We start from the raw sequence: 23,720 nt of genomic DNA, 5'->3' as shown, positions 1-23,720 counted from the left end.
GAAGCAGGCAGCTGTGCAGAAAGAGTTACATGACAGGACGCTATCACAATTTTTAGTTATAATTAGAAACAATCGAAGTGTTTCGAAAACAATGGCCTTTTCCACTAATACCTAGTCTAGTATATCCATACAATAGAAAATTATGCAGTTATTAAAGTTATCTAATAGAAAAATATGTTGATAATAGGAAAATGTTTGTAAGATACAGATAAGCAAAGAAGTAGGTTATAAAGTATATCTCCACCATGATCTCGTTTTATAGAATAAAATGTAAACAGAGAACATGCTGGAAATCTGTATTTTCAGATGTGAACAGTAGAGACTCTCTTTTCCATAGTCCTATGTAGACATAGGATTTTATGCCACTAAAAAAAACAAAACAAACAAAACAAAAACAACATACTTTGTTACATTGCATTAAAACAACTATGAATATACTTTGCATATTTCCCTAAAACTATTATTCTTTATGATTATAACTTCATGTGTTTTAATGTATCAGAATTTAAGTGCCTCTCCTTACTGTTTATCAATATTTTCTTGATTATTCTTAACCAAATATACTTTCAGACAAAATTTAAAATAATTTGGTCAGGTCAAAAACTACATGTGGCACTTTGATAAAAATTGCAATAAATTTAGAGAATAATTTTGGGGAAAATTATCACCTTTGCTACTGAATCTTTCCACTAGAAACATATACCTCTTCAATTTTTCTTGTTTTTAATTAAACTCCTTGGGAAAGCTTTACAGTATTTTTCATGTAGATTTTGCATAGTTTTCTGAGGTTTACTCAAAGGAACTTTATATTTTGTTAACTATTTGTATAGGATGATTTTACCTGAATATGCTCTTTCTAAAATGATAATAAATACATAAAAGCACATGAATTTTGAGTATTTATTTATAACTGTCAACTTAATCTCACACTGGTGCTAACTGTTTTGAGCAAATTCAGTTGGGTTCTATAAGTAATATCAAAAATATTGCTAAACTGACAAAAGAACAAGACAAACAAATGAGAAACAGAAACTCATAGACACAGACAATGGTTTAGTGGTTGCCAGAGGGTAAGGGGGTGGGGGGTGGGGGGTGGGAGATGAGGGTAAGGGGGATCGAATATATGGTGATGGAAGGAGAACTGACTCTGGGTGATGAACACACAATGGGATTTATAGATGATGTAATACAGAATTGTACACCTGAAATCTATGTAATTTTACTAACAATTGTCACCCCAATAAATTTAATAAAATAAAATTTTAAAAAAAGATACAAAAAAAATATTGCTAAACTGATCTTTGTTTTCTAATATTTATTTTTGATTGTATGACAGAGGCCAGAATTTCTAAAAGAAAATATAATGTTATAATGCTGGGAGTAGATATTCTAATTTTTGAATCATTCTTATTTATCTTGTATCTTAAATGATTTATTTTTATTGTGTAGAATATATAATATAAAGTCATTTAACCATATTAAGTGTACATTTCAGTGGATTAATTACATCCATAATGTTGTACAATTATCACCACTACCTATTTCCAAAACTTTACCATTATCCAAAACTGAAATTTTACAAGGCCTGACATTTAAGCTCACGAACTCATCCTAGACAAAGTGCTACATACCACATTGCTGAATATCATTACGGTCACCTTCAAAGTACTCCCCTTGGGAAGCTATGCACTGATGCCAGCGCCTAGTCCACCCTTCAAAGCAATTTTGGAACTCTTTTTCTGGAATGGCCATCAGAACTGTTGTCGTATTACCCTTGATGTCCTGAATGCCATCAAAATGTCTTCCTTTATCTTCGGATAAAGAAAGAAGTCATCGGGGTACAGATCAGGTGAGTAGGGAGGGTGTTCCAATACAGTTATTTGTTTACTGGCTAAAAACTTCCTCACAGACAGTGCCATGAGAGCTGGTGCATTGTCGTGATGCAAGAGCCATGAATTGCTGGCAAAAAGTTCAGGTCGTCTAACTTTTTCACGCAGCCTATTCAGCCCTTCCAAATAGTAAATTTGGTTACCTGTTTGTCCAGTTGGTACAAATTTATAATGAATAATCCCTCTGATATCAAAAGAAATGGTTAGCAACAAATTTGCAAATGTAATTGTCAGACCTCGTATACCTATTAAGCAAAAACTCCATTTGCCTCTCTTCCAGTCCTTAGTAAACTCTCATCTATTTTCTGTCTCTATGAATTTGCCTGTCATAGGTGTCTAAAAGTATTTTAAGTGTTATTTTTTTGAAGTTAAAATATTTCATTATTATTTGAGATTGTGGTCCCAATATTTAGCTGAATTACACTGAAATGAGTATTCATTTTGCTTATTAGAGGCACTAAGTATATAATTTATTAAATTACAGAATAGAATAAACCAAAATATGTTTTCAAACCAAATTTAGGTTTCAAAATTACAGCAAATTTTCTCCTCCCAAAACAGAACTCAATTGCTATACAAATAAGTACGATGTAGCCTGAGTTCTCACACTTTGGGCAATTAAAGCCTCAGAGAATAAGCCCAGCTATTGTGGGTATAGATAAGGCTATAATAAGGGTTACAACATTTTCTTTAATTCATTGTTTTCCAGTTAGTATTGCATAAAAAAAGCATCACTTTTTCTCTCATCCCATACAGGAAAAACTACCGTGTTTCGCCGAAAATAAGACCTAGCCGGACCATCAGCTCTAATGCGTCTTTTGGAGCAAAAATTAATATAAGACCTGGTCTTATTTTAATATAAGACCAAGTATGATATGATATGATATGATATGATATGATATAATATAATATAATATAATATAATATAATATAATACCGGATATAATATAATATCAAATATAGTATAATATAATACAATATAATTATAAATATAATACCTGGTCTTATATTAATTTTTGCCCCAAAAGACGCATTAGAGCTGATGGTCCAGCTAGGTCTTATTTTCAGGGAAAAATGGTACTTAGTTTTACGGATGAAAGGACTCAGTTACCAAAATGGTCTCAGAAGTACAGTCATTAGTGGAATCTACTTAGAACTCACAACTTTCTAGACCAGAAGGAACCTGAAGAAGCGTGGAACCCAACACGCTCCTTTTCAGTCTTGTTGAAGCCAAGTGTGGCTTGTGTGGAGCGGGGTGACAGACAGATTCACGACCAGAGGAAGGAGAAGGCCAGCCTTGCACCATTCTCAGAGTGCAACCAAATGACACCGTGTCTAAGAATTATGGTTATGTTTCTTCCTCTTGTTGAGAAAAGGTGTCTGGATTTGCCACAGTTTTAAGACAGTAGAAGTGGACTATGAAGAAGGATCTAAAAAACACAGGCTTTCGCAAAACAAGGAAGTCGAGAGCTCTGCTGCAAAAGGGAAAAATGGAGAAATACACCAGTTTCTAAGAAGGAGAGGCCCTTTCCTCCCCAAAGAAAGAGTTTGAAAAACTACACACTGCCAAGCTTGACAACAAAATCTGGTCCAATTCTAGGATTGACTAGGCAAGTGATTTGAGAGCTTGGAGGAAAGCAGCGGTGATTGTCAGCAGCCGGAGGGAGCTGTCCGGAATAAGCCAGGCCAGGCTTATCTCACATATTCTAATAAGCTTACTCATAATGGGTCATAAACAGACTGTATCAGCAAGGCACCAGGCAAGACCCCCCCTGCAGGCGAGATACAGAAACAGTGGAAGAGTTAGTTAGGCTTTTTCTTTTTCTGTTTTCACTGTGTGAACACTTGAACCCAAGTAACGTGCACTGATGGCTTGGTGTCAACCTTCAGTCTCTACTGGGGTCCTGGAGAGGTCTGTACTTGACACAGTTCATTTCCCAATATTTTATTGTAACTTACGTGAAAGTTAAAGAATACAGATCTATCCACTTTTAGGTGACCTACAGTTGGGAAATCTGCAGAGATGGGACCATGAAGAAATACCCAAGAGATAAAAATAATGGACTATTATTACTGCCTTCATTTGGCACCATGCCAAACATCCTGCTTGGGTAGTTCTGTAATCCCCTGGAAGAGATGGAAGAATTAATTGGCCAAAACCACACGGTTGGCTAATGGCAAGCAGGGATGTGGTTTGCATGAGCCCAAGGCTCAGCTGCCTCCTCCCAGCACCCCACTGCCAGAGTTGGAGCGGAAACTAGTGTGGCCTTTGAACAGTCAAACTAGACATCTGTTGGGTCCTGAGCGTAAGTGGTTTGTCCTTAAGAGACAAGTCATGGCGATGGAGCTGGGTTTCCTGCATCTTCTGAATAGGCCAGAGACACTCTGCAGTAGTGTTTTGCCCCTGACTTCTTGTGTCAGGATGGAAATTCCCAGCATGAGGTTTTAGCATGTGTGACTAAAAACTACCGCCATAATGAAGACAGAGCATGATGATAGTTGGTGATGATGATGATGATAGAACAATGACAGTAACAACATTGATTATACACTATGTGCTCTACCTGCTAAGAGCTTGAAATAGATTAACTCATTTAACCACTGAAATAATCCATGAGATGGGTACATTATTGCTGCAGTTTTATAAACAAAGGCGTTGAGACTCAACGTGTTAACATGTCTGATAGCTGGCACGGGGTGCAGGTCGGATTTTGACCAGGTCGTCTGACTTCCGGAACCTTGTTCTTACCCATCACACTGTACAGGAAGGGTGGCAGAGTTTGTTTATTTGAGAATAGAAAAGGGATAGCCAATACGTGGCGAATTCCGTTTGAAAATGCAATGTTGCTCTTTTTAGCTTTCTCCTTTTAATTCAATTATACCTTTTTGTCCTGAACAGCTGTCATCTGCAGTCCCATTATTTTTGTTCTGGATCACTCTGACCCACTTTCCCTAGTCATACAAAATTTCATTTCCCCTCACGGTTCCGGGACAGTACGGGGATCTTTCCCCTGGAAAGTGACCAGGTAAATGTCCCAGTACCTGGAGGATGTCTAACCTGTGCCTCAGATTGAGGTCATCTTGCACCTGCCCGTCCATTGTTCTGTACAGGAATTCATAGAGAGCGACACCAGTTTTCATACTGTGACTTTCTATAAGGGGGATTAAAGGCGGGAAGGTACTGGGCAGATTAAGAATGAGACAAATGGACAGAGGGGAAGGGAGAGAGAACAGTGACCACCAAACATCTGGATTTTATTAATACAACCCCGCCTGCCTATGACTGCTCATACCCAACACCACACCTGTCACTTGTGAGGAGCTGCTTGTCACTCACCTGGGCGTTTCTACATGACTTCATTTAAAGGTCACAGCAACTCTTCTAAAGTGCCTCTTAAGTTCCTTACGTTGGAGATGAGAACGCCCCTCCTGAGCCCAAGGAGAGGGCATGGCCGAGTCAGCTCTAGCAGGCAGGGCCAGGTCCACGGCCTTCCCAGTGGCCACACCAATTCACAAAGAGGAGAGCGACAGATGGGCTTTAGCATCAGCTACTGAAGGTTCCTCAGAAAGCAGAAGCTTTGAGGTTGCAGATTCCGTTTCCCTCAATAACTGTGGGTTCTCACTGATTGGTCAGTATAGGCTAAGTTTGCCACAGCGAGTGACCAACCCTGAAATCGCAGTGGCTCCACACAGAAAAGGACCATTTCTCATTCATGGTAGATATCCACTCCAGGTCAACGTGAGTTGAGGAGAAGAGAGAGGCCAGGGCATTGCCCTAAATGCTTCATTTGAAGAGAGCACACATCTTTTCCATTCACAGCTCATGGGCAGAGGTAGCCCCATGGATCTGCGTAACTGCACAGCGGGGGAGCCATGGATATTTGGTGTGCTGTAAACGTCTCTGCCACAGAATTCCCATTATTTTGGGAAGCTAGCTCTTGTCTCTCCTGCTAAACTGTACTATGGGTACACAATATGATCTACGTTAATCGAGTCAGTATGTTCCACTCTCCTTGAACACAGTTCAAAGCTTGGCATAAGCCCCTAGCTGTGGTGAAACTTTGACTTTTAATTTTTCTGGAAATTCAGGGACAATGACACTTACTCTTTGATATAGGTGTAAATAAGCAAGCACGTTATCTCAGGATCTACTCAGCATCCTGAGGCCAGGAAGAGAGCCAGCTTTAAGATGACTTTGCAAACAACAGAACAGTAAGTGACTCTGGAAAGCCACCAGATTACACCATGCCTGAAATGAGACCCATCTCTGGACTGTTTTATTAAGCAAGCCTAGCTCTTTATGACAATTTGAATCAGTTTTCTTTTTGCATTTTGTAACCAAAATAATCCTAAGGAATATACTCTTTTCCATGTTTTCAGAATAATTTAGATATTTTCTTCTTAAATTAGAAGTCATTACTTTTTAAATAGTTATTATCACTTTTAAAAGAATTTACCTGGAAAATTTCAAGACATATAAGTAAAATTATTAGATCACAAGTAAAGGATCATGCATTGCAAACTGTACTTGTTCCTTTCTAATTAATTAGAATTCTCAAAACAACTTTTGTTTGTGATATGGATTCTCATATTTTATCCTTCTTTGGTATATATTTTCCACTGGGAATTCTTTAAAAAGAATATTTTGCTTCTGAAAGTGTTTGTTCGAGTTGCTTCAGCTGTGTCTGGGCATATTTGTCCTTTATAGCTGGGTGACCTCAACTCATTAGAGCTCTTCTAATGAGGCCACTGTCTTATGTGCTGTCTATTTGTAGGTCAGTGATATTTCTGTAAATCCTTAGCAGCTGGGGTCACCCTGCCTCCATGTAGCCCATCTCACAAAGGTCTGATGCTGCTCATGAAAAGAATCACATGAGAGAAAGTAGATGAATAAAATTTTCTCTCCCTACTTAAATAATTTCTCCAATAAATGGAAAGCATTTTATCACTATACTCTTTATTTGTTGTATCATATTAGGAGTTCTTTCAAGATAGTTTTTATACAATACGCAGTAGAATGGCAAGCCCAAATGGCCACTTTATGCTTTCGATTATGATACCTATATAAATTTCAGTATGGAGGGCAGTTATGTACCTGATTAAATTAATTTTGCAAACATTTTGATGCATCTACTGTGTACTCGCCCGCACATTAGACGCTGTGGAATGCATTACTTTCTCACATCATACTCTAAATGACACGAGAGGAAGATGTAAAGTTCTGTGAGCAAGGGCAGAAAGTGTTGGGGAGAGGACTGGAGTTGAGGGTAGGGAGGTAGAGGAGAATCAGAAGAGCTTCCACAAGACAATTCCTATTGGAGCTGGGCTTGAAGGTCCCTTAATGTTCAGACCTTCGGGGGTCTGAGAACTGACGTGTCCGAAAGAGAACAAAGGTACAGAATCAGAAAACTGCCAAGCAGGTTCTGCAGCAGTTGGGCTAGAGCACAGCGGCCATGAAGGGAAACAGTGAGAAATAACGTCCAAAGCATCATCTGCAGCCAGGTATCTAGTGACTCCTTGAATATCATGCCAAGGTATTGAAAGTAGGCAGACACTGGAGAGAAGCTTGTCCTTGAAAGATGAGAGCACACCAGGTAAGACTGGTGAGTTGAAAGGGTTGTGCTGGTAAAAACTAAGGGTGAGTTCTGGGGCAGAAGGAAGTAGAAGAAGGTGCCAGAGGAGAGAGTTCTGAGCTGGCAGAGCAGGTAGAAAATTAGCGGGTGGGTCCTGGAAGGCAGACACACACAGAGGAGCAAACTAGACCTCCGCATGGAAAACCTGCCTTAACTGCCCTGAGGAAGACGCACGTGCGAGGTGCCACTAGGCCAGATGAAGCACAGAAGCTAGACGATGAAAGAGCTTTGGCTACTGACCACCACACGGGAGACAAAGTTTGGCATTTTGGTGTTTAACACGTTAACTGTCCGTCAGAATTAGAATCAACACTCTTCAAAAGAATGTAACAGAATTCAGAGTCTAAAATCCAGGGTTCATAATATCCATGCTATGATGGCATGGTCTGGTCCCTTTGAGATTAGATGGGCCCTAGACTAGGTCTTACCAATAAACAGTGACCAGCAGTGAAATGTGTTAGCTTCCAGGATTCATTGTTTCATGGGCAGAGAGAGACCCTTCTGAGGTCTAGTTTCCTTTGCAGCTCTGACCAACGTCATTTATCAGGTCAGGTCCCCAGGCAACTGCAATGATCAGAGGCCCCCTGCCAATATGCAACAGCACAAGCAAAGGTGAGAAATAGACCTTTGAGTCACTTACTGTGTTAGGCTTTTGACTTTGGAGACTGGTTGTTATTTCAATATAACCTAGCCTATTCTGATTGATAAAACTCACCATATCATATCTCTTCTATTCTTAGGTGTTTCTTTTTAAATACAAGTGTTTAAAAATAAGAAGTGTTGGGCCACTTAGTCCACATGGGAACAGAATGATAGATGTTCTGAGTGTTCAGAAAATAATATTCATTTGCTGGATCCTGAAATATTTGAAAAAAAATAGTAAGTATGTACAAATTAAGCCAATAAAATGAGAGACAATCATGAATGCTGAGAAAAACAAGTTGTCTGAGGAAAGTCCTGTAATTACAGTAGATGTGTGATTTCCAGGCGACAGTATTTATGTGATCACAACAGTGTGACAACTGATTATTGATTTAACCAACACTGTGACGCAGCTGTTAAATGATGGAGCGGGAAAGAAGGTAAGTCTGGGCAAGAGACCCAAATCCTCATCATTCCTCGGTGACTGGCAGTCCCCACCAAAACCACATGGCTGGGAAAAGCGAGTGGGAACAATCTCTCAGACAAGTTCCCAAACCAAGTCTTTTTTTTTTATTACTGATTATTTCTCCCATTTATTTGTGGTCATAACAAATTAGTTTTCTTTTTCTCACTTTGTTTTTTTCTTTTTAAAGTGATTGCCTTATTGATAGTGTTTCATTTTTCTTTCCTTGGCACTTCACATGATACACCATCTATTTTAATCCATTAATGGTTATTTTTAAGGCCTAAAGACTTAAAGTTATATTTCTGTAATTATTTCCATCACGAATGAAGCAGCATCTCTCCAATCCCTAAAGAGCAGATGAAAATGATCATTTATCTCTTTCCTCCCATCTCATCCCCCTCCTTGTTCTTGGGATCTTGGGGGAGGGCCTGTGGGGGCCAAGCACCATCTTGGCCCCATCGTCAGCCTTGCCGTGACCCCTAAGCAGCAGCATCAACTGGGGGCCTGTGAGAAAGGCAGCATCTCGGGTCCACGTCTCACCTACGAGGCAGAACCTGCCTGCTGCTGGGGTCTGCGGATGAGCCATGTGCTCGCTGAGCTTTGGGGAAATGTGCTGTAGACCCAGGCTGTCCACACCAGGCTGGGAAAGACGGTGGGTGTTAGGGGGTCAGGCAGTGTAAGAAGGACTGGCATCTTCCTGTCTCTTAGGCAAGAGGTTTACTCTTCTTCCAGAGGCAAAAATATCAGTATGAGCAACTAATTGTTTATTCTAAATGTGATGTCACGGTTTGCATAAAATGTCGTGATAATTACATATTTATTGTAAATGTTTTCATCAATATATATTGATCCTCTTTACACACTTCAAACTTTTCTACATTAAATTCTATCTTTCTAAAGTTAAAATAACTACTCCTGCCTTCTTTTATTCCAGTTGTCCCAAAATACCTTTACTTTTTAAACATTGAAGTATTATTTTGCTATATAGAGAGAGTTTATATTCAGATTTTGTTTTCCACAAACCAATTTGAAAGTTAATTTTCATAGCTGATATATTTGAGTTCACATTTTTCACTTTATTTTGTGCTTTTGGCTCTTAGCATTCTTTGCTGTCTACTCAATTTTTATCCTTTTTATACAGACTGTTTTAACTACTTTCACCTTCTCCATTGACGTTGCAGTCTGAGGCCTAATTTCCTTTAACTCTTAGACACATCACTGCAAAAGTATTATTGGACATCATCATGCAATTTTGAAACTCTTTCCCATCAACTCTTTTAGACTTCACTCCAAGCACAGTGGGTCTTAATGCTAACTGCTCTGAAGCTATGACCTATAACAACTTGGGGTTCTTAACTTTGCTTTCCTTTCGGAGAGCTGGAGCACATCCTCGCTAATGCCTTGTCTAAGGGGCAGGTGGGCATTACGCTTACCGAGTCCATGAGACTTTACTCACGTGACCAGGATGAAATAAACCTAAGGGGTTTCTCCTCTAGTTCTCTAAAAACTGTTCCACTCTTGTCTGGAATTTACTGTTGCAAAAAGTACTGGCACCAGTTATTTTTATTTCTTGATGTGTAGCTTTGTGTGTGTGTGTGTGTGTGTCCTGACCAGATGCTTGAAGGATTTTTCTTTATCTTACCATTTAAACATTTTGACAATCTAGGCTAGGTGTGGATTGATTCTCTTTTCACTGGTTTTCTTTAGACTGCAATGAGCTTTTTCTACCTGCAAAATAAGGGGTATTTCTCATCTGAGAAAATGTCTTTCAATCACCTGTGTCCTTGTCATTGCTTTTCCTGTGGTTCTGATGTTTCCTGTTGGGAATCCTTATGATGTTTAGCTCCTGTTTGTGTCCTGTGTCCCCCAGTTTATAATCTGTTCTCACCTTCTTTTTATACACGTGTCTTTCCTGAGACACAGTCTGACGGTGGCGGTCCACATTCCCAATGTGATGGTGTGCCGTTGATTACTCGCTGTCCCTCTGTGGAGATGTTAAGTCTACGGTGGCGTTTTTCAGTTTCCCTTCTGTCACTCAGCACTGGCTCATTTTCATTTGAGTCTCGTGTGCTCTTGTGATTTCTGCTTCTATGTCACAGAGGCCATCCCTTCCTGGATCCTGAGTATGTCAAACAGGTTTCTACAGGTTTCTCCTGGATCCTCTACTCAATATTGTTGAGGTGTTCCTTGCCTCTCATTGTTTGGGGTATTTCCTTCCCTGTGTAGCGACATTATTGGATGCTGGCTATGTTGTTGTTGTTATTGTTCTAGTGTTTACCGAGCAGAGAGACATTCCCAAACTCACAGTCTGTGGGCCGCTTTTGGGACCTCTCTGTCCTGTGGCCGCTATTGCAATTTCCTTCTGGGTTTGATGCTCAAGGCTTCAGAGGCTCTGTCTTGGATAGTTCTGCTGGATCTGATGGATTAATGTTTTCCCAATTGGAGGGAGTAAGTGCAAATCTACAGCCTGACTGTGCCTATCCTTACTGGCCCTGCCATTGCTCTCTGCAATCAATGCTCCACTGCCAACCCTAACCACTTTACACTGGTATTTTTTGGTGTTTCTGACCCAAGAAGGTGGAAATCAGAAGGTGGGAAGGAAAGGGAGCACCTGTAGCTGTGCCAGAAAACAACAAAAATGGAACAAGCTATTAGCTGCTCACTGAGCCGGTAATTACGAAAATTGGGGTCTGAATCAAGCAGAGAAGGAGAATGAGAAGTTCCTTCTTACCTTTATCATCTAGAAACCCCAGAGCCAGTGGATGTATCCGTCTCTCATTGTAGTGTTATCAACCTTAGAATTTCAACCCTGGATTCTAGAAATAGGTAGGCAGCTAAGCCCAGTTCTCTGCCTTGTAGGGAGTTTACACATCTTGTTTTGCCTTCTTAGATACTGGTTAGAACTTGAGAAAAGCTGTTGAAGAACTGGCCAGTTGGTAATGATAAGGTTAAGTTTTGACCCTGGAGAGAGTCACAATTATACTAATAGGACTGTTTCAAAATAATGTACACACAGCTGTTATATGTTATGCCAATTACTTGCATCAGCCTGCTTCTAGATCAATTAGCCTCACTCCAGAATTCCACCTGAAAGGTTTAGTTTATGCACATAATGTTTCCAACACTGCGCTGGACCTTGGCATGACCTTGCATAGTTAATCAGTATCCCTTCCTGGGAGAAGTATGGCTTTTAGTGACATAAATAGACTGAGAAGAAGCAAGCCAAGTTCCATAGATTCAGGATCAGTATGTAAGTGCAGACAAGCAGTGGTATCTGCCAAGACACAATTCATTCCTTCTGGAACCTTAAACTATCAAATTCATATATAGTTAATATTCCCTGACAAATCGTATTTACTGAGCTCTTAAGAATGTTTTTAGTCACCAGCAAACGACCTCTAATACATGTCTACTATAAATTTTGCCCACATTACTTTTCCCTTAACTCATTTAAGTATCTTCAAAATACAGACCAAACAAAACTGAGAATCAATTCCCCTTGGCCTGCAGCACTCTAATTTGGCGCGCTTTTATTGTAAGTCCAGTCAAAACATTACTTAGAAACTCTCCGCTGCCCTTCGGTGTTTTTAATGGGGCTCTGAAGGGGAGGGTCCTGAGATGGCAGCCGTTCCAACGTGAGTAGCTTATTTTAAGGAGGTGGACAGACTTCCAGGTATCGCTGCTATTCTGATGGAGCAGGAGGAAAGGTGCAATGGCTCTCAAGATAGTTCCGGGGGAGAATGTTCTGGCCTTTTCTGTTTATCAATAAAACTCCTACATCACCTTTCGGAATGTGTAGAATTTAATATATTCAAAAGTTGCGACCTGCTAGAATAAATCACACTGGGAAATGGCTTTAATATAGCCCAGTGTTATCTATCCTTCCAGAAGATGAGCCCTTCAGTCAGCTGCTGCACGAGGGAAAGGGAGAATTGCTGTTTAATGAAGTCCCTTTTCAAGGGTTGTCTTTTCTTCCCGTGTTACTTTTCACAGCAGCTAGCACCATCCTTTCCTTTGCTTTCACTTGCTATGTCTTGGGGGAAACCTGGAGTGGTCGGTTACAGGCCTCTTACAGGATCTCAAAGACATGAGAGAAAGTTCCAGAGTTGACTCAATTTAAACAGGGACAGCACAGCTGCCAAAAATCTAGAATTTGAACGATACTTAATTGAAATCAATAAACAGGTGACCACGGATAAAACTAAATAATCCGGACTGTGGGAAATAACCCGACGTTGAACTATTTTGTTCTTGTTGTGGTGAAACCACGTGGCAAGAGCACCCCTGAAACACAACGTGTGGGGTTCCCCAGATCTAGGAGACTAGGCAGGTGTCCTGTCTATCGTCCTGGGAAGTGGTTCATCCTGGATCGGGGACTGAGGCAAACCTGGGGCGAGGGACGCTCATCCCTGTGAAGCCGGGGGCAGATGGGCCCAGATCCCGCTGGGGAAGGGCCAGGGCTGCTCTCGCTGGGCGTGGGTGGGATCTCTCCCCCCAACTCCCCTCCCCTCGCCCCCATGAGGCGCACAGAGGCACCGACCCTCTGCTTTCAATCAGAAGCAGTTGCGCAGGTCCAGTGACTCCAGGGCTGCAGAACCTGGGGGCGTGAGGCTGCGGGGTGAGGGGGCCAGGCCTGGCCATTCGGCCTTGAGGAGAGGCTGGCTGTCCCCTCCCGGAGTCTTGTCCCAGTAGGGTGGCTCTATTACAAAGGTCAGCAGTGGTGGCAGCAAGGTGAGGAGACGGAACTGGAACAGCTAAGGGGCTGGTTTGGGAGCCATTAGAGGCCGTCACACCGGAAAGTGAAAAATCTCAGAAATGGTTCAGAAGGAGGCTCCTTCAGACGACTAGTCCGCAAGGACTCGCGCCAGAAGACTCTGGTCACAGAGAGGAAGTAGAATCTCATTTAAAGACAAATAGATAAAGTCGGTGACAGGGTTAGACTCGACCTCCCCTCCCCCCAACCTATAACAGATTAAAAATCTCCAGTATTCAATAACATTAACCTTTTCTCCGTTTCAGATGTTTCTTTTTTCTTAAAATTCTGAATCCTACTACTTAAAAGACAGCAAACCACTATGATTGTGTTTATATATCACACCTTTAAAGTTAGGACTGTCATTAAAAACGAACCTACAACTTAGAGGCCGCGCGTCCCCGCAGACACGTCCTTTACTCCCGCGTGTAGGAATCAGCGTGGGCTGGGTCATCACCACGGAGCACTGAACTCAGTGCAGACCCCGCGCGGTGTCGTTTGCTGATGTGGCAAAGCTGCAGTGCAGTGCCCATGATGGTCCCGCATGTAAATGGGACGTCTGGTCCTGTAGGTCGATTTATAGAACCCCCCACAGAACCCACAGATAAGCCTCAGCCTGTTGCGTTTTATTGCTTAATTAGCAAGTTGTCACAAAGCGGCAGCACCTAAGCTGAGTGACGGGTCTTCACCTGTTCACTTACTTTTTATCGGGATAATGAGCTGCGGAATGACAGGAAGGATCTTGTTCCCCCCGTGCTCCAGCATGTCGTGGATTCCTTGCCGAGCAAAAAACTCGTAGGGAAATGTCATTTCACAGAGCCCGTCGAAAAACAGAGGCAGGTAATGGTGGTAGTCCAGCTTCTCAATTTCTACCTGAAAGGAGAGAGAAGAAAGGACACGTGAAAACAAGGCTGGGACAGCGTGCGGCTGGGCCAGCTGGGACGATGTCACCAATTTAGGATGAGCCAGTTCTTCAGGGTTTCAGGAAGACTGTATGAACCAATTCCTCTAATGGACTGAAATATGTCACCGTGTCTACAGTCTATTGGCAATGAGGTTAAACTCATTGACCTATCAACAGATTGTAATCATAAATAATCTACACTGGAAGCATTTTAGTCTTTGTTTCAGTTTTTTTTGTTTTGTTTTGTTTTTGGTTAATGTTTCCCATTTGGCACAAACGTAATATTGAAAAGAATTCAAGAATCCTGCAGTGTGTATGCTGAAAAGATAGATGTAAGAATAAAATGTAAGAGGAAAAAACAAAACAAACTGTTGAAAAGAGATTAGCATCTGGATTTCTAACAAGAATCTAATAGAAAATGCACATAATATATTCTCGTGAATCTGAGAGTGACAGGTACACATGACTAAATGGCTGGAGCTGGAGCTGGATGACGCGCAGAATGTTGGTGCCATCAAGACAAAATGGGGAAGACACACAGTGGCTGAACCTGAATGGACGACTGACAACTCAAAATCAAAAGATCCCCAATCTCTCTCCTGCTTCTTCTGGGAGCAGAGACATACCCTGCTTCACTTCTATGCCCTTCACCCTCCATGACCTCTTGTCCTGGCCTTCGCAACAGTATTCAGCACCAACGGGGGATGGGAACTAAAATTCCAGAGCTCAGAAAAGAGATGCTGCCTTGGGTTCTGTTCACATGTCTGAGATTTGTTCCAACCAAGGTCCTCCACTGTCTAGAGTATCCATGACCTGACTTACCACCTGCGAGGTGACAGAAGTGATAGTGGTCTCATGGCTGAAAGAAGTCAACAGACTCAGACTGAAGATATAACACATCTACACAGCAAAGGATGCACTGTTCCTAGTAAGAGTTGCAAATTTCCCTTATTTCCAAGTCCTTATCAATGTACCCAGATTCTAATTATCACCTTATATTATAATTAAGTGAGGAGCCCATCCAGGTCACAGGAAGCTCCCTTTTACATGAGGAAGTTTTGATACCGTCCAGCTCCCTCCCAGCCAGAAGGTTCTGGAGTCTCTTGCCACATGCATGCCTGTTCCTGGGTGTGACTAATGGGTAACACCCCCACCACATTCCTGAATGTTTACTGTGAGTCTCAGTGAATCAAATGCCCTACAGTTCCCCAAGCAGGAGGTCTGTTCACGTGCTCATGAGCTTCCTAGCCAACCAAGGAAATAAGCAGTCAAGGGTCAAATGTTCATGCCCTCTTGAAAGTGGAGCTTGGAAAACGAACCCCAAATGGAGGTACATACAAACATTAATTGTATTTTAGATTCCATGTATATTCATAAAACTTGTTTTATTCAAAGTAAAAGTTTATGGGATATATGTCTAGTACCAGTTTTCTCTAGGATATTTGTATATTTGAAAAATGTTTCAGAGTATCATTTTGTACAATTTAAAAATAATTTGTTGCTATATCATTCAGCTCCAAAAGATGCGTTGTTATCTATAGCTTTACCTTGTAACTTAACCTCATAATAAATGTGTCATCTGTACTATATTTTTATTTACATTGTTGATATGTTTTGCTAATTCTCTTTCTTTTTGCCTAGTGCGGCACTTATGTCTTTTATAAGTAGCAAATCACTAAATTTTATACTTTAATATGTTTAAGACTGTTTTTAAACATATTAAGTCGTTCACATTTATGCCAATGTGTAGATTAACTTCTGTCATCTGATTTTTTGGTCAATGGTTATTGCTTTTAATTTATTTATTTATTTTTTACTTTGTATTTGAGTTTTGATTGTTTTATTTACTTTTTTGCAATTTTGCAATGATTTGAAAGATAAGGCAGCCTGTTTAAATGTTTTATTGCAACTATCTCACAGCTGTCTCAAATATTTTAAAACATATTTATCTTGCTTTGAGAAGCAAGTTACAAATCTACGAAGATTGTTGATATGTCAAATTTTTCTTAGAATTCTGTTGATTTTTTTTCTTTGTACAATTTGGGGCAAGAATACTAACAACAGTAATAAAAGCAACAATAAAAATGCCAATGTTTATGACACCAGACACTGTTATAAATACTTACATGTATTAGTTCACTTAAACCTCATCACAACTCTAAGATATAACTATTATTAATGTCCCAGTTTTCAGTAAGGGAAAACTGAACACAGAGAGGTTTAATTAACTTGCCTATGGTTTGTAGCTAGTGAGTTCTGAACCGAAGCAGTATGACTGCAAGACACGCTACTTCCTCTCAGCTATGTTGTTAGGCACGTCAAGAGTCAGCATTGTTATAATTGTCTGGTAAGTTGTTCCATTTATCCTCATGTCCTTATCCTGTTTATCGTTATTAACGCAGTTTGTAATAGCCCGACCTAATATTAATATTGCTTTAACTTGTTTGTCCATCATATCTTTTTCAATCTTTTTACTCTCTTCCTCTGACATCATGTTTTAAGAGTGTCTCTTCTAATTGGCTGATAGCTAGAGATGTTGTTTCCCCTCCCATTTTACAATATGTCTTCAGAAAACAAATACTGAGCACAGACATGGTTCTTATTCTCAAAACTTTAAAAAAAAGAAAAAAAACATTATGATAAAGGATGAATGAAGAGAAAAAAAAAAGAGGGAGCAACTGAGAGACAGCAGAATTGAATAAAAGACTGAGTGAGAGAGACCGAAAAAGAAAAATGTTATCTTTATGTCTTTAACTCCTCCTAGCTCACTGACTACAGCAGTTATTTCCTACCAGGAATTGTCTTTTTGTGAGTTCCTTTTCTGACCTGTTTATCAGTTATTTGGCATACCTACTATCACTGCAGATCTGTTGCCTTAACAATGGACTAACTTGCCATTATATTTTGAGGTCACAAACTTCTTTAAACACTATAAATGTTGTTCTAATTGATATAGGGTGACATTTTTAAATGTCGGTTTCTTTCCTGCTTGCATACCTTCTAGGGTTCCTCTTTTTTTATTATTATAATAGTGTTTCAGTTGATGAATTTGGCCTATGCCTTGGGAAACCCTCTTACATTCCATTTACAATCAAGAGATTGTGTGTGTGTGTGTGTATTTTGTTTTTAATACTATATATGACTTCTCTTTAATGTATTTTTTTTTTCAGATGAGTTCCTTCTAGATACTGTACCATTTTCACGTTGTCCATAGTAAGGCTGGCTGTGCTTCCTCATTCCCATTCCCTCTTGAACCTCTTTCTACCATTTCACTGCACTTTCTTTTACATAAGTCACCATGACCTTCATTTTGCCTCGTCCTCCATTCTCTTTTCTGTGCTCATCAGCACGGCACAGTTGACCTTGTGAAGCTGACTTTTCTCAGCCTTCTGACACCACAGTCCCCAAATTAGGGGTCATCCTTGATTTCCTCCTTCAAATCCTGGGTTCAGCCCATCAGCCATCCCGTTCATTCTCTCTCCAAACAAGTCTTTATTTCCTTCCCTTTTCACCATTTTGCTCCCTCCCAGCGTAGCCCAAGCCACCGAACTTGTCTTACCTGGATTGCTACCACTGCCTCCTGACTGATCTCCCTGCTGCATAGTTTCGCCTCCCTGTTTCCGTTCTCCACACACTTGGGTCCCGCCCTGCTGCTGGTCCTGACTGAAGTCCTACCAGGGCCTCCCTGATCTGGCCCCCGGGTCCCTTTGCTTCACATCGTCCTCCTGCAAGCACTGTTCTCTGCAGACACTGGTGCTTTTCGTTCCCCAGGCCAGTCTAGCCTCACTCATTTCTACTTAAAGGCTTTCTGCGAATACACTGTTCCCTTCCTCGCTAGACCTTTTCATTGCTGGCAACTGCTTTCATCTAAATTTCAGTTCAGTGTGGCCCTCTTACCACTGCATCCCGCCCTGTCTGATTTTCTCTGTGGCCCTTATCATTTATTCATTGCTATTTTTTAGTTCTGTTGTTCAGGGAGCTTGTCATTGCCTAGAAAGGTATTTGGCACACAATAGGTGAATGCTCAGTAAGCACATGTTGAATTTTCATCCTGACCTTTTGAATCTACCCTGTGTAACTCTTTGAGAGGCAAACCCAGCACAGGAACAATGGCAGATGATGCATGACCATCTCTAGATGGGACCTTAGGCTGGGACCATGGCAGAGTGTGCAGAGGGCCGGGCGTTGAACAGTGACCCTGTAGCATGAAGGAGTACGTAAGTTTCTATAAATGTATGTAGTCTATAATTTTATGCATTCTACAACTATAATGCTATTTTTTCTCCATTAGGATTATAGTGATTATGTACATTTCAGGAATTTTATGAGTATTTTAATAGATTATCAGGATGGGCTGCTTGATGCCTCTATTTACACCCATTTCACTGGAAATCACTGAGGATTCAATCTGCTATTCTGTTTACTTTTAAAACTTCAGGAGGAAAGTTTCTGCTTTTCATAGTATCATCGAAAGCAAACTTATGAATGTATGTCCATAAATAATATATTGGTAATAATCATACAAAATCTGCTTTATAAAAAATCTAGATGTTGAGAGTAATTCAAGATTAAAAGCAACATTGAAAGAAGACATACATTAGGAGATTCATTGTTTATCTTTGTGTGTATATTTGTCATGTGACGACTACTGTCCTTTAACATTCTTCTGAATCGCTGGCTTCGTTGTCCACTTAGATTTATGAAAGGTCATTTTTACTGTTTATTTAACAATAAACCTTTTTCAGTTTTGTAAATTATTTTGCTCTTAAGATAACTTGTTTTAATAACAAATATTACTTACACTTTATATTTCTTTACTATTACCATAAAATAGTAGTTTTCAAACTTTTATAAAATATAGAAATATTTCTTTGAAGCTTACATAAAAAATCCAGAATTAAAAGGAAACTGTGCAAAGTGGGACACAGAGCAAGGGCTGTTTTAGACACACCAACTAAAATTACAGGGTAATATGCTGGTTGATGACTACTTGGATAGTAACTACAAAAGCATCAAGTACTTTCGTTCACAGAATTTCTCTTTTTTAAAAAAATATGTTTTATAACTTTTTAAAGATCATGTAGTACCTACAAGTTGATCTCTAACTCTTTCAGTGATTTTTGGTCAAAAGCAATAACATTCTGACGCGACCGAGCCTACCCACTATAACCTTTATCCCCATAACAAACGTATAAGGTAATAACGCTGTAATGAAAGGTCAGAAACACGATGAGATTAGTGATTTTCATTTTTAAAAAAGCTCAGGTCAGAAACTTACTCTTGCACTTCCCACATCCTTGCTTCAATTAGCAAATAACATATCATTGACAGTGTCTGTTATTATGTTTCCTATAATAAGTCCAAGGGTCTTGCCTAGATTGCAAACTAAACTGAAAAAGTGAAATTACCTATTCATATATTAAGGCCTCATTTGGACTATTATGATGTTTGTAAAATAAAGCCTTAACTCATCGCATTTTAACCCTTGAGGAAGCTGTTAAGTTCTTGCAAGAGGACTTACAAATATATAGGTGTTAAGTACTTACTATCTGCAGATTGTATACAAAACATATTTTGAATATGGATATACTACTATTTTTCAAACGTGGATGGATATGGTTGTGATGAATAACTGAAAATAATTTATATCATTTTACATTTTCTCAATGATACTGAACATACAACCAGATCATGTTGCAGTACGTGAGATTTCTGATGCAAAAAATAAGACTTTTTAATACACAAATGAACTTTAGTGTCAAAGCGGTGACTTCAGGCAAGATGCTAGACAAGGCTGATGTGGGTCTGTGAACTGCTACAAAGATGGAAAAACACCAAAATGTGTTCAATGTAAAGTGGAGGTCAGGAAATTTTCAGATGCTGGAGATAAAGACAAAACCCAGAGTCACAGAGGGACCTACGAGTGAAGCCGAGTGACCCGAGAAAGTACCAGATAAAGGTCAGACTGCAGGACCGAGACTGAGGTTTTAGTTCCTCAGGAGTTCAGGAAAACAGGGCAGATGGCAGGAGAAGGGGGTTAAACTAAAGCCCTGCATACAATGGGGACCGTGAAGGGCGGTCCCACCTGTGACAAGGGGAACAGAAAGTAACTCTCCTTGAGTTTGGGAAACAGAAAGAGAAGCTGATGTTTGACAAAGCTCTTAATGGGAAAATTTTCCCGTGAGACACAGAAACCCAAAGCAAATGTAAAGTCAGGGAATTGGGACAAAAAAATGTTCCCAGACCATGGAAAAGTAACTTCTGGAGCCCAGACGAAAGCAAATGTGAAAATGTTACCACTTGCATCATCCAGGTACATGGGACACCACAGAAAAGGCCGCCCCACCTAAGACTTACCAGACACCCTGTAACAGAGTCACATAAGGAAGGTTCAATAGACCAGTGAGCATGGGAGTTCTGAAACCAGCAACTAGAAATAGCAGAATAAAATCTGAAAAGAAATATTTTTAAAATGCTTAAAACACAGAAATCTATTTTACTTCAAAAAAGAACCAAATAAAACTTCCAGAAAAGAAATTCTAGTATAACTAACTTAAAAACCCAGTTGCTAGGTTGACTAGTATTAGACAGACCAGAGCTGCAAAGAGAATTAGGGCCTGGATCAAAGAGCCGAGGGGCCATGCAGAGGCAGTACAGGGAAGTAAGGCGACGGGAAAGATGGCAGAGAGATCCCGGCCTGAGATGCTCCCACATGTCACTCACGGGAACTCAGCGAGCACAGAGGGTGCACTAAGAGAGTATTTGAAGAAATGATGGTTAAGAATTTTTCATAATTGAAGAAAGACGTGCATCTTCAGATTGCAGATGCTTATCTTTTCATAAAAACTATACAATTCCAAAGTCAAGAAAATATTTCAAAGCAACTAGAAACAAAAGACAGGTTGCATATAAAGGATCAAAATTAGACTGAAATGACATGTCTCATTAACAAAATAGAGGCCAGGAGACAGGGTCAAATTCTTTCAACATGGTGAAAGAACAAAAACTGTTGATCTATAATGCAGCACTCAGCTAAACCATCGCTCAAAAAAACAAGACAAGGTAAATGTATTTGACCAAGACTGAGACGTTTTTGTTTTTCTTTTTGGCCATGGAGCATGGTCCTTATCAAAGGATAACATTTATTAAAAAGTAAGCTGGACACAGGACAAAGAAGTGATGAGATGCATGAAGTAATAGTGAACACAATGTGGAACACATTGGTAAGATTAAATAAACATTGACTATAAAAGTTTTCATAATCAATTCTGGTGGGTTTACAAAGTGAAGCAACAATACTAAAAAGGAAAAGTAGAAAAGATGAGAGGAAGGTGAGCTGAGTCAAAGGGCGTTACATTGACAGGGATGAGGACAGAGTTATCGATTAACTTTAGACTTAAGTAGTTAAGTATATTAAAGTGCAAGGGTATCCATTAAAAGAATAGGAATATAATCCACTTCCAAGAGAAAAGAATGTAGTAGAAGGATTGAATGAAGCTTTATTGATCCAACAGAAGGATGGTTAAACATCCCCCCTGCCCCCAGGAAAACACATGGAGAGGAGAAATTATGTAGGACGAATTCAGACATATAAATAATTATAGTAAGTATAAATGGATTAAATTTTCTTTTTAAAAGATCCTCAAAAGAGGGAAATATACTTAAGTTATGGGAGACACATTCAAAATATGACAGAAACAAGTAGAAAATACAGGTATAGTGAAACAATAAGTATGATGTGGGATGAAGTCCTGGAAGAGGAATTGCTTTATCAGAGGGTACACATATGCACAATTTTGATAGATGTTTCCAAATGGTGCTTTATGGGGATGGTACCAACTTATATTCCTAGTAACAATAAATGAGAGTACCTGTTTTTTGTGGTTTTTTTTTATTGCCTATCCAAAGGGCATTGCCCATGATTTCTGACAATATTATAGGTAAAATAAATTTTATGATATTTCACTACATTTCAGCATTGTTTCAACTTGTATTTTTATTACTGTGAATATATTTTTAAAGTTTTTTGTTGGTGGCCAAGACATGGAAACAACCAAAATGTCCTTCGATAGATGAATGGATAAAGAAGTTGTGGTACATATACACAATGGAATACTATTCAGCGGTAAGAAAAGATGAAATAGGACCATTTGTGACAACGTGGATGGATCTTGAGATTATAATGCTAAGTGAAATAAGTCAGACAGAAAAAGCAGAGAACCATTTCACTGATATGTGGTATATAAACCAAAAACAACAAAAGAACAAGACAAACAAATGAGAAACAAAAACTCATAGACACAGACAATAGTTTAGGGGTTACCAGAGGGTAAGGGGGGGTGGAGGGTGGGAGATGAGGGTAAGGGGGATCAAATATATGGTGATGGAAGGAGAACTGACTCTGGGTGGTGAACACAAATTGGGATTTATAGATGATGTAATACAGAATTGTACACCTGAAATCTATGTAACTTTACTAAGAATTGTCACCCCAATAAACTTTAATTGAAAAAAGAAAGTTTTTTGTATATCTTTTCCTGTGAATTGTATTTTTATATCCTTTGCCATTTTTTTTTTTTTTTTTTTCTGCTGAGGCATTGACTTTTTTAAAGCTCTTTGATATTAGGGAGATTCATCTTTTGTCTGTGATAGGAGTTTCAAATTTTTCTTTTGCTGTGCAGGTTTTTTTTCTTTCTTTCATGTTTTAGAATCTATTAATCATTTATGAATTCTGAATTTCAAGTCATCATTAGAAAGGGCTTCCTCCATTTTCTATCAGAAAGAATAGAAACTGTTAGAAATGATCATTTATAATAGTTTATTCCATGTTTATGATTTCTTTTCTTTATATTTAAATCAAGAATCTACTTGTAAGTTTTCCTGATATAAGGTGTGAGGTATGTTTCCAACTCGTAACTTATTTCCAGTTAGCTACTTAGTTGTCCAATGTATTTATGGAATAGTCTTCCACTGATTGGAAGTATCATTTTATCATAAAGCCCTATTTCTTGACATTTTTTCTGTTTTATTGGCAAAACTGAATGAGTACTAATCCACAAAGTAAGTCTCATGAATTCCAAAATCTGTCATATGTGTCACATTTTCTGAAGAAAATTAAATAACAAATCATTCACTAAAAGATAGCCAAACTTTTAACCCCCACACATTTAGAAATTTAAAAGCATTTTTAAATAACTCGCAGATGAAAAGAAAATCATTATGGAAATGACAACATTTAAAAAATTGAATCACAACAAAATCATTTAACCTTAAAAAAATAGAAAAATGCCCACTTATCCAGACTCTTTTTAAGAACAGAAAAAGAACAAAAGCCATACAAGTTACTATACATGAGGCTAGCATACCCATGACACTAAAATCAGATAATAACAGTCCAATCTCACTGAATCAAAATTAAATACTACAAAAATGG

General features: G+C 39.3%; 1 protein-coding gene across 2 annotated transcripts in view; it reads right to left on the bottom strand.

Moving 5' to 3' along the window:
* Positions 1-23,720, bottom strand: part of PACRG (parkin coregulated) — a 451,953-nt gene that overhangs the window by 213,745 nt on the left and 214,488 nt on the right. For both annotated transcript variants that reach the window (XM_074333794.1, XM_019749820.2), the window contains exon 3: positions 14,085-14,256. In XM_074333794.1, coding sequence (XP_074189895.1) covers positions 14,085-14,256 — 172 coding nt within the window. The remainder of the gene's footprint in view (positions 1-14,084; positions 14,257-23,720) is intronic.

The sequence above is a fragment of the Rhinolophus sinicus genome, linkage group LG05, assembly GCF_036562045.2.
Source record: "Rhinolophus sinicus isolate RSC01 linkage group LG05, ASM3656204v1, whole genome shotgun sequence".
Classification (NCBI taxonomy): domain Eukaryota; kingdom Metazoa; phylum Chordata; class Mammalia; order Chiroptera; family Rhinolophidae; genus Rhinolophus; species Rhinolophus sinicus.
The sequence above is the reverse complement of the archived record's forward strand: the minus strand, read 5'-3'. Positions and strand labels throughout refer to the sequence as shown.